This window comes from Typopeltis vanoorti, chromosome 2 (genome assembly GCF_054136105.1).
Source record: "Typopeltis vanoorti isolate ZY-2024b chromosome 2, IOZ_Tvanoo_1.0, whole genome shotgun sequence".
Classification (NCBI taxonomy): Eukaryota; Metazoa; Arthropoda; class Arachnida; order Uropygi; family Thelyphonidae; genus Typopeltis; species Typopeltis vanoorti.
In genome coordinates this window covers 89,180,359-89,198,445 of record NC_143550.1, presented here as the reverse complement: position 1 = coordinate 89,198,445, position 18,087 = coordinate 89,180,359, and the positions used below count along the sequence as shown (strand labels likewise).

At 36.9% G+C, this 18,087-nt stretch overlaps 1 protein-coding gene across 2 annotated transcripts in view; it reads right to left on the bottom strand.

The window, feature by feature from the left end:
* LOC150109235 (uncharacterized) overlaps window positions 1-18,087 on the bottom strand; it is a 415,237-nt gene that overhangs the window by 144,239 nt on the left and 252,911 nt on the right. For both annotated transcript variants that reach the window (XM_090406508.1, XM_090406517.1), the window contains exons 13-14: window positions 15,925-16,068; window positions 3,536-3,673 (exon numbers count right to left, since the gene is read on the bottom strand). In XM_090406508.1, coding sequence (XP_090262634.1) covers window positions 3,536-3,673; window positions 15,925-16,068 — 282 coding nt within the window. The remainder of the gene's footprint in view (window positions 1-3,535; window positions 3,674-15,924; window positions 16,069-18,087) is intronic.

The window sequence follows — 18,087 nt, the reverse complement described above, 5'->3', positions numbered from 1 at the left end:
TTGGAGAGGGTCCAGAGAACAGTGACTAAGACAATATCAGGACTCTGGAATGCTGGCTACAGAGAGAGAGAGGTTGAAGAAATGTGGATTGCAGAATTTGGAGGATAGGAATAAAAGAGGTGATATGATAGAGATGTTTAAGTTAGTGAGGGGATTTTATCAGATTAATCCAAAGGGGGATTATAAAAAGTGTAGGAGGCAAGAGAGGAAGAACCTGGAGCCACCTCTGGAAGTTGTCTAAGAGTATGATGGGGGAGGAGGTACTACTTTTTCCAAGTAAATTTTTTTTTCATGGAGAAGTATGAGCAAATGGAATTACTGGAATATGTTGTTAATGCAGGGAATGTTAAGAAATTTAATATTTGGTATGAAAGATTTGCTCTCAAGTTGAATGAACCTCTCACAATGAGTCAGCTGACTCCATGGTGGATGTATAATAATAATAAGTGGGTATTCTCCGTTGAATCATTTCCAGTATTATTAATGTACAAAATGAGTAGAAATAACCCAAGTAGAGATCCCTGTGGCACACCATTGATCCCTTCTCTGTGATTCAATTCTAACAACAGCACCTCTCCTTTACAAAGCTGTGGGTATCATATTCCTATTCACTCATTCCTGTATTCTGTTCCATTGATCAACTTTGCCAAGATCTAAACCACTATTACTACTACAATATTTATTGGTCTTATTTGTTACCTGTATCTTGGGACTTCTGTTATATAATGAAACTACCTTGTCTCTCTCTCTCTCTCTCTACTCACCTTGGAAACCTGTACTGAGACAAATTCGGCAGCCTGGTTAGGAATAGTGCCATTTTTCTTGTGCTTTCTGGTAGCTCATCCATTCCCACTGTAATTTCTTATTATCCTAAACACCTCTAGCTCATCTACCTTTATTCTCATATCACTCCCTGTCGCATCAATCATCACATTATCTCTACTGGATGGTACACATTCACAAAGTGATCACTCAGATGCATTCAGCTTATCAGGGATTGACAGTATGTCTTACCTCCAACAATGGGAAGCCACAGGATTAACTGCACTGTTAGCTGTTCAAGTATAAATATTTCTTTAAGGAACATATAATAACCTCAAGAAACAATTCCTTGAAGTTTTACATACCAGCCTAGCATAAATAAGAATGATTATATATTCTATTCCTTTAATTTAGGAAGTAATCATCTGTGACAGAAACATTTAATTTATTTTAACATTCAATATTCTTTCATTGTTTATCAAATTCATACACATCCAGATATGTGCATCATTTTAAAAATTTTTATTGTTTTCAGGACAACAGAAGAATTTTGTCTTCTTCATTAGAAGACAAACTTTTTCTGTTATCCTGCATATCTCTGACGATGCTAGTTTTCACTGCTAGTGAAATTTTAGCTTTAACAAATCATATTTCTACATAGTCATGTATATAATCCATTAAATATTTCACCGAGTTAACTTTGCATTAGGAACACCCACCTAATAATATGTTGGTCCACCTCTGTGCAATCACGGCTTGCAGATGCCTAGGAACAGAGTCCACAAGGTATTGAACATCCTCCATGCATAATTCGACCCATGTCCACTGCAGCAACTCCATCAGTTCGTGCTCATTTTGTGGAAGAGGATCAGCAGTTTTCACCCCCCCCCCCATACTAGCATATCCCACACATATTTAAATGGGTTACAGTCAGGGAAGTTTGGGGGGGGGGGGCAAGGCATTGTGGCAAATTCGTTGTCATGTTCCTTCAACCACTCACTAGTTGCACAAGCCTGATGACAAGAGTGCTCATCCTGTTGAAAGATGGCATTGTGATTGGGGTAGATCTCCTGCAGATATGGATGGAGAGATGGTTGGCTCCCCTGTAGATCCCCTGTAGTATTCACCATTCAGTGTTTGTAGGATGATAACCAACGGACCTAGGGCGTGTCAGGAAAAAGTACCCTAGACCATAACACCACTTCCACTGGCCTGCTGAACCCTGTGCAACCAGGAAAAAGAGCTTCATGCTGTTTATGCCAAATGCAAACCTAACCATCAGCATGGTGCAGCAGTAAACAGGACTCATCACTCCAGACAATCTTCTTCCATCTGTCGAGGGTCCATGATCAACATTCCTTGGCTAATGCAGGCATTGTTTGTGTGATGCCTGCATTAGCACATTTAAAACCCCAACTGTGCAACCAGGCAATAGGGCTTCATGCTGTTTATGCTGAATGCAAACACAGCCATCAGCATGGTGCAGCAGGAAACAGAACCCATCACTCCAGATGATCTTCTTCCATCTGTCGAGGGTCCATAGTCAACATTCCTTGGCTAATGCAGACATTGTTTATGCAATGCCTGGCCATCATCATGGCTACCCTTGTTGGTCTCCAGCTGCAAAACCCCCAGGTGAAGAAAGGTATGACACATGGTGATGTGGAAATGCATGAGCTGTGTGACTATTAACACATCATTGCTGAGATACCAGTCATGAACCCAATGCTGACCTCTAGGATCAACCATGCATGGCTGACCAGTGTGAACCCTTCTACTGGATATCTGTTCATAGTTAGTCCAGTCCTGGTACACCCTTGATGATAGTATGGAAGCAAAACCAACAATTGCGGTTGTTTCCGAAATACTGGCATCTGCCTTCCAGGCCCCAACTATCTGCCTGTGGTCAAATTGGCATACCTCACTTTCCCCATTACTGGCAAACGTTTACTGATAATGTATACAGAGGATAGGTGTGCCCATTTATAGTAGCTGCACGTGACATTGATATCACGTGGTACTTCGTTATCACGGCAAATATGTAAATAGGAGGGAGTGTTCCTAATACAAAGCTAACTCAGTGTATGTTAAAATATAACATACCAGCAACATAATTATGTCAACAAAGTTTTAAGAGTGTCAACAATGTTCCCTCTAAGCTGCACGCCCATACTACTACAGAGTGCCTGTTTCACACCCATGCAGGAGACTCAGTGTCATGCTGACTGTCAAAGACAAATGAAGTGTGTCATAAATTATAACAAAAATTAACAGTAACTTATGGTAAATTTGTTTTATAACATGTTTTGATATGTATACTTCATGCACAATTATATTTTCAGTTGTATAAAAATATATAACTTGCAATTTTAAAAATAAATGTGAAAGCTTACAAATGTGAAATATGTTATGCTCTGTTTTTGGAAAATCACTGCCTATCCTCCCCCAAGGTACAGGAATTCCCAAGCCAACCCAGTTGCTGCTCAGAAGACATCATGACATGCACAATTGCTTCCTTGGCTCAGAAGCAAGATTAAATGTAAGAGTCTACATAATGCTTTGATGAACTGGAAAAACTTGTACTACTCAAACATCTGTGGATTTATTCATAATGGTTCATAAATGACATTAAGATAAGCCATATATGAGAAGATCCAGATAGTTAATTATTGTTAGAATTAACAAAACTAATCCTTAATGAAATATTCTTGTTAATTCTTAATGAAATATTCTTGTTAATTCATTATGAAGTAAAGTAGATTAAAAATATTACCTATGCAATGATGACCAGAGTCATCTGACTTAAATCCTCTCTTACAATTCAGAACATCCTGACAATGATATGATCCAAAAGTATTAATGCAGCGTTGTGTGGAGTGACAAGTGTTTAAAAGCATGCACTCATTGAGATCTGAAATGAAATGAGAAAAAACATTAATTCATTAGCTGAATAGTTTGAAAAAGAATCAGAGAACTACCAATATAAAAAAATGCATTAACACATACAATTTCATACTGATATGTACAAGAGTTGTTTGATACAAAATGAAGAAATGTCCATGCAAAAATGAAGAAAACATTATTTTTTTGGGACAAACATTTTTTATTTTTCAACATAGTCCCCTTTGAGATCTATACACTTAGTCCAATGATGCTCGAGTTTTTTGATCCCGTCCATATAGTATGATTTTTCCAACTCTTCAAAATAGGCAGTTGTTTCGGCAATCACCTCATCGTTTGATGAAAATCTCTTTCCTGCCAGCCATTTTTTCATGTTTGGAAACATACAGTAGTCCGAGGGAGTCAAATTTGGAGAGTGGGGGGGGGGGGGGGGGGTGTGAAAGGACTTCATAGCGTAAATCGAACAATTTTGTGGTCACAATTGCAGAAGAGTGAGCGGGTGCGTTGTTGTGGTAAAAAAGAATCTTTTTCACCGAGTGTGGTTGTTTTTCCTTTATTTTGTTATTTAAATGATCCAGCAAAGATGCATAATACGCTCTGGTAATTGTTTTGCCCTTTTCCAAGAAGTCTATAAAGATTTTTCCCAGAAGACAGTGGCCATAACCTTTCCTGCTGAAGGAACGGTTTTTGCTTTCTTTGGTACAGATTTCCCACTTGCAACCCATTGTTTTGACTGTTCCTTGGTCTCAGTCTGGTATTGATGAATCCATGTTTTGTCTATGTTAAGAAACTATGCAAAAATTTCTCTGGATTCTGTTGAAACAGCTTCAAGTTGTCCTTGCAACAGTTCACATGTTGACGCTTTTGATCCAGTATGAGCAAATGTGGCACCCATCTTGTGGATAGTTTTCCTCACATGTACAGGGTGTTCGGGATAAATTTGACATATTTATAATTAATTATATTTTTCCGTAAGTTACATGTATTAACACACACTTCTCTTCATTTAAAAGTTTGGACCCTTCTTCATTCATATACAAGATGTCAGAAAGGATGGATAGCTGGAACCCACCTGAATCATGGAAGAGAATAACTTGTATCATGATGATTCGTGCCCGTCATCAAAATAAGGATATTACGACTGCTGCCCAATGCTCCCTGAATACAGTAAAAACAATCAGGCATGAACTAGAGACTTGCAATGGTGACTACGAGGATGTAGCAAGAAGAAAGATCCCTAGCAGACGATCTGATTGCGTTCGTACAGCAGAATTCCTCGCAAATCTGCAGGAACAGGTGTTGAAGAACCCTGGCATTGGAATTCGGGCTTTGTTCATGGAGTTGCTAACTGTAGTCAAGCCCTGGATAACAAGGGTAGCCAATGGTAGGCCGTATGTATGGCAGCAGGATTCGGCCCCTTGCCACACCTCTGGGAAAAGTCAAAAATGGTTGTCTGAAAATTTCTACAACTTCACCAGTCCAAATGTTTGGCCTCCAAACTCCCCAGACCTTAACCCCATGGATTATTTTGTATGGGGCGCAGTTGAAAAAGACACCAATCGCACTTCCAGTAATACAAAAGCCCAGTTAATGGATAAAATTAAAACAGTTTTTGTGGCCCTTCCCAGGGAGACTGTAGCATCAGCTTGTTCGAGGTTCCGAAGCAGAATTGAAGCTGTGATCGATGCTAATGGTGGTTATTTTGAGTAAATCTTGTTGATAGTATTGTAATTAACTCTGCCTGTAATGTTTTTTTGTCAATTCATTAAATTTAATAGATACAAAGAAGATTTTCTTTTTCCTTACGAAACTGTCAAATTTATCCCGAACACCCTGTAAATGTTCATGTAAAATATTATGTATGTGGTCATTTGAGATGCCCACAGCCTTAGCAATTTCACTCACCTTCAATCTTCTATCATCCATCACCATATCATAGACTTTTTCATTAATTTCTGGAGTAGTGACCTCAACAGGGCATCCAGAATGTTCAGCGTCACCTGTGCTCATATGTTCAAAAGTTCACTTATAAATCATTCTAATCGAAGGTGCAGACTCACCATAATGTTTATCAAGCTTAGCTTTGGTTTCCTGAGCCGTTTTGCCTTTCAAAAAGTGATGTTTAATCACTACATGAAATTCTTTCTCATCCAGTTTTTCACAAATCACGGTACTTGATCGATTCAAATGAACGCCAAACACAGAGTAATAGATCTATCTAACTGAAACTTAGTGTGTGATCCTCCAATAGTTGCCAGCAACTAAAAATAACCTCAATATGTATACTGGTGGTGTCATCTCTTAGACGAGTCATTAGAAATTTTATTTTAAATAATAGTTCAGTATTTTATTACAGGTTTCTAACATACCTGAAGGTTTAATTCTTGAATTTTTGGAGAATATATGCAACTTTATTAATTATATTTATAATTAATTAGTTATAATTATATTATATTATACTATTTATATGCAGCTGACTCTTACTTTAGCAAACTTGAAAGACTACAGAAATAGTTTGTTATAGCAGATAGTTTACTGTAGTGAATTTCTTTTAGCATAACAATATAACACTAATAACACTCTGGTTAGGATTTTTCAGTGTATAAAATAGGTCGTGGGTTCAATCCTGCCGTGAGCATGGATGTTTGTAATTGTCTTTAGGTGGGAGATGAATTTCATCGCCTGGTGTGAGACCACTTCCCTGCTTATTGAAGGCCTAAAGTAGCATGAAAAAGTTCCATGTTTTATCTCTAGAGCAAGGTTTCCAGATTATGTAAAAATAAAATTAAAAAATTTCACCTACAAAAGGTTTATAAAACTTTTTGTAGGTGGGAACCACACATTAAAAAAAAATCATAAAAACCAAGCCAAGAACAAAAATTAATTGAAAAATTCACTCAAGAAACAGAAAAGGAAAGGAAAGAAAAGAAATGGATAAGTGTGAGAAAAGTAAAAGTGATGGATGAGATATGAGAGAATATGAAAGAACTGTCAGAAGAAATGAGAAAGAACAGTGAGAGGGTTAAAAATTGTTAGTCTGTTGCCAAAATATAATAGTACTGAGTTAAGGAGCAGAGCTTGAGTAGCAAATGATTCAATATGCAGGTTGTGTAGCAGAAATGGGTTTTCAGTGTGTGAAGTGAGCTTGATGATAGAAAGGACTGACTTGTATAACAGTGATGGCCTACAGTTGAATGGATTTGGCATCAGGGGGCTGGAAAAATTATTTATTCGAGTGAAACCTAATGCAGAGAGTCAAGGAAACTAGATCATCATTATGGGAGGAATAATGAGAATGTATGCATTTGGGCAACTAAGATATACAATGAATGAGCATGAATTGGTTATTCATGCTCATTCATTTCATATGATAATGAAATGAATGAGCATGGTTATGAATCTGGTGAAAAAGAATACCTGTACTCATTGGATTCAGATATTTTGAGTGTGGATGGGTGGGAATGGGACAGAAAAAGGAGGCTGCAGATGTAAGTATATGAAAAGGCCTGCAGGTAACTTGTTATGTCTATACACAAATGCTATGAGCATCACGAACAGAGGGATTGAGTTTATTGTCTTGGTTAATACACTATGGCTAAAGATTGTTGGCATTAGTGAAACCTGGCACTTGGAGTCAAATGCAGTAACTGGAATCAAGTGTAAACAGTATAGTATTTTCAGGGAGGACAAATAAGATAGGAGAGGAAGAGTACTACTAATAATATCAGATGATTTCCATTGAATAATATCAGATGATTTCCATTGATTAGGGAAGAAAACTCATGAAGCAATAACTGTAATAATATTCCATGCAGAAATGAGTTTTAGTCCATCTGATGTGATGCAGTGGCTAACAGGATACAATATATATGGTGGGATGTTGTTACAAACCAGGCAGTTCACTTGCTGGGATCATGAAATACATTGCTAAATTACCATGATGGTACTAAAAGAGTAATCATTAAACATTATAGGTGACTTAAATTATCCAAATACTGACTAGGTAGTAGAAAAACCTCATGATAAGAATGAAAGTGAAATTATTTAACTGTTATGACACAATTTTCTCAAGTGGCATATGAAAGAAGGAACTAGAAAATTAGAGATTGTTACTTAGATTTCTTCATTGCATAGGAAGTGGTCTCAGTTCAGAATGGTACTTTTAAAAAATTTTTTTTTTGCCACTAGATGGTGAGAGTGATCATATTCGAAAGTTCGAAATTATGACAAACTCAGGATATGCTTACATGTTTGCTTTCACGATATCAGTTACCAAATGGGAAGGATAAAGGATATCAGCAGTACATGACAATCAATGAAAATATGCTAAAAGAAGCAGTATCCGAATTTTTTTCCATACAGTTTGAAGAACAAACAAATATGGTGCAAGCAAGATGAATGTGCGACCATATTAAGCAAGAGATCTATGAGAAAATGTGGAAAGATTATCACAATAATTAGGATTAAAGTCTCTATGAGCATATGCAGAGCAGATTAGGTGGTAGATGTTCTTCATTGCCCAGTGAAATACCACTACCCAGCTTACTGGAGGTCTGAAGTGTCAAATGTGATGTTTGGGCTACAGAGCAGGGATTCCAGTTTCTGTCACCCTTCCCTTCTCCATGCAGTGTAAGTGATACCATTCAAGGCCATAATAGACATAAAGAAACCCATAACTTCTTCCATTTTGAGAGTACATCAGTTAAAACGGTCGTGCCACAAGCTGGCTGCCAGTTAGTACATGAGCCTAAACCTGTGAATAATAAGTTAGGAGGCTTCCCAATCAATTGGTGCATAATCCTGCTGCCACATACTCTGCCAGGTGATGCCTGGAGAGGGAGTTTGAGTAGTGGCATATGGGGGAGAACACCGTCAAGGCCATGTCATGGCACGGAGACTGGTTTCTCTCTGTATGGATGTCATGTCCGAGAGTCTATTTCTTCTCACTGCATGTCACCGCTATATCCTTCCATCTAATCAAACTTATGAAGACTTTCACAAACAATAACAGTGACACTGTGACAAAAGTGAATCTCCCTTATAAATTAATCTATTCAAAAAAGTCACATCACAACATACAAACCATGACAGAATCTCTTTGGTAAAAACTCCCTTTTACACCGACTTTACTAACATCTGCGGCATTAACACATACATAAATGATGCTCACCATCACTTGCAGTCTTCCAGACAAGACATGTTATTCCTTAAAAAAACCTAAATTGCAGCTACGTCTACTACTCTCCATCTCCAATATGTCCAACTACACACTTCATGATTCTTTTCATCACAAGGGTGGCATTGTGCCCTTTGTGAAATCTGACATAGCCTGCCAGAGAATGGCTAATTTAGAATCCCCTCCTTTTGACCTTCTCTGGCTCTAGGTTTCCTTCCCCCATTTAGCAACATTAATTTGTTGCATTTACTGATCTTCCAAACACTAATAACCACTCAGATTTCTTCACATTCCTTTCCATAAAACTTGACTTGCAATCCAGCTATCCAAATAGTGAAGTCATTTTTCTGGGTGACTGCAGCATCCACAATTCCAACTGGCTCCCTACTTCAACACCACTGACCAAGCAGGACAAGAAGAAGTCTTTCTTATAAGTAACAACCTAACACAAATCATACAGCTATCCACTTGAATTCCTTATAATCCTTATAATCTGGTCTTAGCAAGGGACCATAAGGCACAGCTTCCATTTCAGCAAGAAACAACCTCATTCTGATGCCACCACTGTTACTTCACCCAAAGATAAAGCTGACCTCCCTCTCTTCAAGCTTCATCATCAATGCTGGAGTGCCTTGAGGCACTCCAGCATGATGAATTTTGAATACCATGGTCCTATCACCTACTCTCTTTCTCCTGTACATCACAATAGCCTACTCACAATACATTGTGAGTAGGCTATTGTGATGTACTATCAGCTGCAAACCTATCCACAGGTTTGCAGCTGATAGTACTCCCCACTCATCCTACTCATTTGACAAACCATGCAATGCTCTGCCATCTCAGGCTACAAGATCATCTACAAGTAGTGCCTTAAACATTGATCTACATACTATACTCCAATGGTGCAAGGACAACTTTGTCATGTTCAATGCTACCAAAACGCAGTCTTACCTTTTCTCGTGCAAAAGAGATCCCAGCCCACTTATTCTTATTTTAAGTAATACACAAATCACTTTACAAGATCAGATCTCTTTGCTTGGACTACCATTTACCTCCAGTGTTTCCTGACATAAACTCATCATATCAATAGCCTCCTCAGCACCCAAGAAGCTTTTACATCCAACTGATTCTTTGCTACATATAAATCTGCCCATGTTTAAAATACTGCTCACATGTTTGGTTGGGTGATGTACCTTAAGCACCACTTAAAATTCTTGATGCCATTCAGAGGTGAGCATTTAGGCTCATAGATGATCATTCTCTTACAGATTTCCTTCAACCTCTATCTCACTGGCATAGTGTTTCAGCACTGTGTCTGTTCTACAGGTACTTCCATGGTCACTACTCCAGTGAATTGGCAGCCATCATTACTCCACTTTCTGTTGTACTGTTACAAGATCAGCAGCTGTCCAGCATTCCATTACTGTGCAACTGCAAATACATTGAACCTGCTTCTATTCTTACTCTTTTATTCCTTCCGCCTGTATCCTCTGGAACATCCTTCTTCATGAAGTATCCCAAACAACTACAACTTGCAACTCTTCAAAAAATAAAAAACCAATAAACTTCTATCTCAGTCCTTATCGACAGCCCTGTCTGGTTGGCTGAGTGGTTAGTATACCTGCTCTCCAACCAACAGGCTCCAAGTTCAAATTCTACCATGGGCATGGATGTTTGTGATTATCTTTAGGTAGTAGATGAATTTCATTGCCTCGTGTGAGACCACTGCCCTACTTATTGGAGGCCTGATATGATTTGAAAAAGTTCCATGTTTAGTCTCTGGAGTAAGGTTTCTGGACTATATAAAAAATAAATTAAAAATACAAAATATAAATAAAACTGATAAAAAAATAATAATCCTTAGCCCACTCACAGTAAAAATGCACTATAGATTTGCAAATAACCTTTTTTTTGGTGGGAACAGCATAAAGAAAAAGGGAAAAAAACATACATAGCACTGATATGCTTATAGGTCCTTCGACCTCTTGTGTATGGGATCAGTATATATATATATATATATATGTAGGAAGATTGATTTATTTGGTTTATATACATTTTTTTTAAAATGTTGAATAATTAGAAACCAAGAAAAATGAAAACAAAGTTTAATAGCACAACTAGTATCAGCCTTCTTCAGGTGCACATTACAAAAGAAATAACTAGTAAAACCTAGAGGAAATAACTGTAAACAACATGGAAAGTTAGTGTATATATATTCAACGTAGAAATGTTGAAGTCTGTGCATTCAAAACTGTTCTCTTGTTGGCTTCATTGTTGGGCATATGCATGTGTATGCCAGTATTTGATCGTAGCACAATGACAGTCTGAAAGGTTGTAACTCGGGTTGTTGTTGAGATGCAGGGGGCTGAGAATGATTTCTTTTGATTCTATTATCTTTCTTTCTAATTCATCCTGGCAATGGAAAATGTTATCAGACTTGTCCCATAGGACTGTATCACTAAGGTTTTCTTCATTAGAATCGGCCAAGAACAGAACATGACTAGACAAAGCACTGGCTCGTGTTCTCCTGTAACTGACGTCTCTCTTATGTTCTTCAATGCGTAACTCGATTGATTTTTTTTTCTGTTTGGCCAAAGTATGGTATATCACAGCTGCACCAAATCTAGTAAACACCGGGATATTTAAGGTTGTGATGTCTGGGTTTCGGATGGCTCACTAAGGAGCGGAATTTTGGAAGAGGAGTAAATAAAGTTCTTATGTTGTATTTCCTAAGAAACTTGGCTAATTTGGGTGAGACAGAGCTTATGTATGGTATAGAAATATTACCTTTCACCCTATTGGTCTCTTCATTATTGCAAGTGGGTGGATTTAATAAGAATTTGTCAAGTGTTTTTTGTGAATAACCATTTAGTTGAAAAGTATACCAGAGAAAATTGAGTTCTTTATTAAGTTCTATCTCATCATCAAGAAGAGAGAGAGCGAGCACGATGTCCTAGTGTAGAAATGATTCCAAAACTTTTGAGGAGGATAATGATGGGAGTGACCGTGGAGAAAAATCTGTTAGTGTGGGTAGCTTTACTGTAAATCAAGATTTTTAATTTCTCTGAAGAATGAGTCAGTTTGATGTCCAAAAAAGGAAGAGAACCATTAGCTTCAAACTCAGTCATAAATTTTATGTTCAGATGTTGATTATTTAGATGTTCTAGGAAGTTCAGGAGAGATTCATGGCCATAGCTCCAAATCAAGAAAATGTCATCAATATATCTTTTCCAAATTCTTGGTTTTAAAGGATAAGCAGAGATGGCTTTAGCTTCCAGATCTTCTAAATAGATGTTCGTAAGTACAGGTGACAACAGATTACCCATTGCAAGGCCAAAATTTTGTTTATAGATGGTGTCCTGAAACTTAAAGTATCCTGACTGGATGCAATGAGTAAGTAAGGCTATGATCTTTTTAAATAATTTATCTTTGAATAGTACAAGTACTTCGTCCTATGTACAAAGTTCTTGTACTACTCAAAGATAAATTATCTAAAAAGATCATGGCTAAAAAAGCCTCTTTTTGAATCAGGTTCAGTTATGAAGCACTCCTCCAACCTCAAGTATGGCTGCATTAAGTTGCCAAAAGCTCTGAGAGAGACAGTCATTCTGAAACTAGTTAGCATGACTTCTCCAAATTAATTTTATGATTATCTGGCCTACACAGGGCATCATGTTAAGACATTAGTTCTGTTTCAGTTACAGTTTTAATTGCTACTGATGATTTAGTTAAAGTGGGTTTGGAGGGAATAAAGAAATCATGGAAAGGGTACAACAAAGAGTTAAAGATGATACAGGATTATGGAATTTGGATTATGAGGACAGATTGAAGCTCTGAAGGATTATAAGGATAGAATTGTGCTCTGAAGATACTGAGTAAAAAACTAGCAGAATATTATGTTCAATAAATTTTTTTCACCTCTTGGTGTTGTTTATACTGTGGCACTGTTATGAATAATCAACAACACCTAAGCCTTTTTATACATTGATGTGGAAATACAATTAATGAGGAAATCATTAATTTGTTTGCTTATGCTTGGATAAAGGGATTAAGTAAAAAATATAATTTCTTGTTAAATATAATTTACTTTGTAAGCAAGTGAAAAAGCTTTCTGCAACTATCTATACTCCTCCAGAATATTTTTATAATAAGATGATTACTGGCATGATTGACCGAGTGGTTAGCATATCTGCTCTCCAGCCAAAAGGCTGTGGGTTAGAATCCCACTATGGGCATGGATGTTTGTGATTGTCTTTGAAAATACTAGTGATGTTCGTGGGCGGTAGATGGCACTGGTGTAGTTGTGGTTCGTAGGTGGACTCAGTGGTGAAGACAAAGAATTGTAGAGTTGGTGCCCTCCCTCGATGAGTCTTTGGACTACCTGGAGGTGTTGCATAATAATAATAATAATATACTTTTTTACTAATTGTATATGGAAAATATATTTTTTCTGCATTTATTCAACTTTTGGTATCTTCCTAGGTCTGTCCCTTACTGATGACATTTTAATAATGTTATTCTGACCTGATTTACTCCAGGGACAGGAGACTTGGAGATACAGTGATGGCTACACTCACTGACAGGCAAAAACTCCAAGTCTCTAGTCTTGGAATAAATCAGGTCAGAGTGAAGAGTTTAGTTCAATAAATGTTGAAACTAGTCTGAACTCATTCACAATTTCCACACTCACCATACTCTTTGGCAATGCATTCCACTCGCCAACTACTCTCTATGCAAAGATCCTGCTATTCACTCTCCCTTGCTCACACCTTTATACAGCTTCCAGGGACTTTGTTCTAGTCTTGTCTCTCTATTCTACGAAAAGTCTCCTTGACATCAATCTGGTAACAACCCCCTCACCAACTTCTGTATCTCAATCATATTCCATCCCCCTTCTATTCACAAGGCTCTGCAAATTGTATTATCTTAATCAGTCCTCACATTCCATAGACCTGACTGACTTATTGAATCTTCTCTGGACCCACTTGAAGATATATTCATCCTCCTTGAAAACTAGGAGACCAGATCTGTGCACAGCAGTCTGATCAGCCTTATACAAGGAAATCATAACCTCTTTGCTTCTGCATTCCAGGGTCCTCCTCTTCATTGATGTACTCCATTCTGATATTCCTACAACTTTGGCAATGTGACCCTAAAATTGGTGCCTTTGTCCACCATTACTTTCCAAATCTCTCATCTCTACCACCTACTTCAAAATTTCCCTATTAATTGCTTATTCAGATCCCATCCTTACCTACCAGATTTCAAGACCTTACACTTTGCAACATTAAACTCATAGATTCACTAATACAGTCGACTAAGATATTCCTGTAAGGTAGGTCACATCTGCTTTTTCTCCTCATAGTTCTTCCCAACTTTGCATAATCTGCAAACAGCTGCAGATCTCCAGTTAAGTCTGTCCCAATATCATTAACATATATGTTAAATACTAATGGTTCTAAAATAGACCTCTGTGGTACTCTGCTGGTGACTTTCCTCTTTTTGGTATACCATTCTTCCATATACAACTTGCTGATACCTATCTGACAGCCAATCACCTATCCAACTCATTAGTCTTTATCCAGTTCCATCTGTTTCAGCTAGGTTACCAGCTTCTCATGTAGCAATCTATCAAAGGCCTTTGAAAAATCCAAGTATACCACTGTAATGTGCATATCACTTTGTTGCAGTCAGGGAAATGTTCTCATCCAACCATGTTTCACTTATTTGAACTGTTTTAAGGTGAATAAACCTGATCAATGCAATGATTTCATCTCCCGTATTTCTGATATCCCCTGGTATTTTCAAATAAGCATAGAAATTCGTTTCTTGCTCTATAACAGTGCTACCCATCTATGAGGTAGCACTGTTATAGAGCATCTCATCTATGAGGGCTCCACTCACCCGCTCCTGTTTGCTCACCTTTAGAACTCTACTCGATATATCTCCCCAAATTCAACTATTCTTTATGCATCCTAGGGTATAAAGGCATCTAATGCTAATTGTCTTCATATGTATATTCATCATTACTTCCAGAATCCTCTCTCTCTCTCTCTCTCTCTCTCTCTACACTGCATCTCCTTGATCCCCCCCCCTGATTTCCCTCATCTCTTCAGCTGATTCATACCAAATCAACTCAAGTGCAATTCATCTCTTTTATATAATTGTATTCTTCCAATGAATACATTCCACACACATTAACCAACTGCATTCCTTTCTCCTCACACAGATCTGCTAGCATATCATTCATGATTATTGTTCACTGTTTCAAGTTATCATTGTCATACCTAGCAACATAACAACTATCAGACTGCTGTGTTTCACTCTCAGTAATCTTTTAATATCTACCTTCACATTCTCCCTATATGTGACCAAATCATTTATTCCTATCGACATTAAATCCCTCACCTACTTCCATTATCTTTCATTTTGTTTCCTTTGCACTCTTTCATATAGACTGAAGATTTGTGGATTTCAAGTGTGGATTGGTAGAAAAGAGACAATATGACTGAAATATATAATTCACTGAAGAGGTTTTATAGGATACAATCATAAGAAGTTATTCATGACAGGATGGGAAAGAACGAGGAGGTAACTCCTGGAATTTATGTAAGAATGACACCTAGAAGTGATACCAAGGTTGAAGTAATACAGACGTCATATGTCCATACACAAGTATACTTGTATATGGAATCTTATTGACTGAAATATACAATAACAGGTGTATACTTAGACTTTTCAATTTATATGTATATATTGATTTCAAGTTGAAAGTTTTTTTCACCTGGTTATACTATAAAGAAATATACCATAAAGAAAAGATTTTTTTTGCTAGGAAGGTGTTGAATGGGTGGACTACATTGAAAGAGGTACACTAAGATACAATGGATACTGTGTAAATAATAGTACTATGGTCCTCTCATGATGAGTCCTTGGACCCCATGGAGACACCCTTGTAATAATTATTTAGCTTGTAGTATAAAATGGCAATAATTGTAATAGATAATAAATAAACTCCTTTTCTAATAATCTAAATTTTTTTCTCTGTAATTTAAATGATTTCAGTTAAATATAAAACAACATACCAACACAACGCTTTCCTTCCTGATCAAGGATAAATCCATTAGAACATGAAGGCTTTTTTTGACACTGAAAACTTCCATACACGTTAATACATACTTCAGTTGCATGATTACATGAGTCTCTGTTTTCACTGCACTCATTTACATCTAAAATTGTATTCAATCATTAGTACTGATTCATTTCCTTATTAAGTTCATGAAATTTAGTAGTTTATAATATTTCAACCTTTAAAATATAGCGAATCAATATAGAATTGATATTTTTTAATCATTTCCTCCTTATATTCAGTGCTTGATTTTTTATTTATTTATTTTTTTTTTGTTGTTGTTCCAGATTTTTAGTCTTAACATTATTTGATAAAATGCAAAAATATTCACACTGCAGATTTTAAGTATTAACTGCTTGTGAAGTATGACATCTAGAAAATATCCCAGCTTATAATATTTTCAATTTACATTCAACCTACTATGTTTCTGTGACACTCAAACTTATTAGATCAGTGGTCGCCAAAGGGGTCGATATGACATTGTTAGGGGTCGATTCGGGCTCAGGGGTCGATTGGGGGTAGACAGAAAAATATAAGACATCATTGTATGGGTAATATTTAATTCAGTTAACTTGGATTACCTCCATGACAAAAGACATGGAGGTAATGACAATGCAATTAAGAGTGAATCGTGGGTTCAGTACCTCCATCTTACAGGTCCGTGAATAGGACCTGTAAGATGGATTAAGGTTATGAAAATAGTTACTGAGGCCAATCAAGTAGGCCAAAATTACATATTTATCAACAAACGGATGTTCGTGGTTCCTGCTGGCCGGTGCAGTGGTAGAAAGATTGCAACACGTGCGTGGTTCTTATTTACTGATACAAGTATTCGATCCCAGTCTCATTTTTGTGCATCGACATACAAGTGAGCATTAATGTTCTAAAATTCATCAACATACATATTATAATTCAATCGTTATTCATTCACGAACTAAATTTCTCTATGTTGAAGAGTTGAGCAGCGCTGGTAGTAATACCAGTGATATTAATACCAGTAGTTTATTAATATCACTAGTAATACCAGTGATATTACTAGTGATAGTAATAGTAGTAGTAATAGTAATATAATAATATATACTATATTATACATACAATAAATGCTGTAACTATAAAATAAACAATCTAAAAACTCACATAAGCATCTTTTTTTGCTTGTCCTATTATAATTACGTAATAGTAAAATATAGGGAGTCGATAACAAGTCAAGAAACTCTTGAAGGGGTCGACGGGCAAATAACTTTAGCGACCCCTGTATTAGATTAAATATTTTGTTTTTTCTGACTTTATAAAGAGGATGGAATACTTGTGTGTCATTTGTTATCTTCAGATAGATCACAGAATATTGACAAACAAACAAATGTCATGGATGAGAAAAGAGACTTGAGAGATGAAATCCAGAAAATATTCATTCAGACTTCTGAATCTTTCAGAAGCATAATTAAGAAAAGTGACAGTGAACCAGAAAGTTTAGATGATTCTCCAAAGAACGAAAAATAAGAGAAGTGAGTCAGGAAGGGGTGAGGTAATCAAACTTTTCAAATAAAATAGATCCTTTACTACCTTTTCATTTCCTAAAGAGATAAGGCAGAAACCATAACTTTTGGAGATCAGCATGCAGCTAGTCTCCAACCATTGATTTCATTCATATTATATTCCCACTGAATTGATTTCATTCAGCTCGTGAGGCAACAATAGCGATGGTGTGTAAGAAGTGCTCCAGATTCAGATGAGTTATTCTTGAAATAATTAATTGTATATGAGTGATTGTTTGGGTAAGAGCTGCTATAAAAGTTGTGTGTTACTAGTATTATTCGTGTGTGGGATATTTTGCTTAAACTTGATTACAAATTCGTTGTTTTTGGCCCTTAGAGTAGTAACAGGCAGAGGAAGATGGTGGCAGCTTTGTCAGTGCATGACTTTAAATTAGACCAGTCGTTTCGTGAAGTGCGAGGTGTGCTATATATATTCTTTTGATTACATAGATGGTTTGTGGACATTTAGGGCTGATGGAAGGAGGGGATGTGCGAAGTGTGAGCTTCGCACATCCCCTCGGGGATGAGTGCTAATATGAATTTGATGACAGAAAGTGTTAGTAGCAAGAATGTTGCGGGAAGAA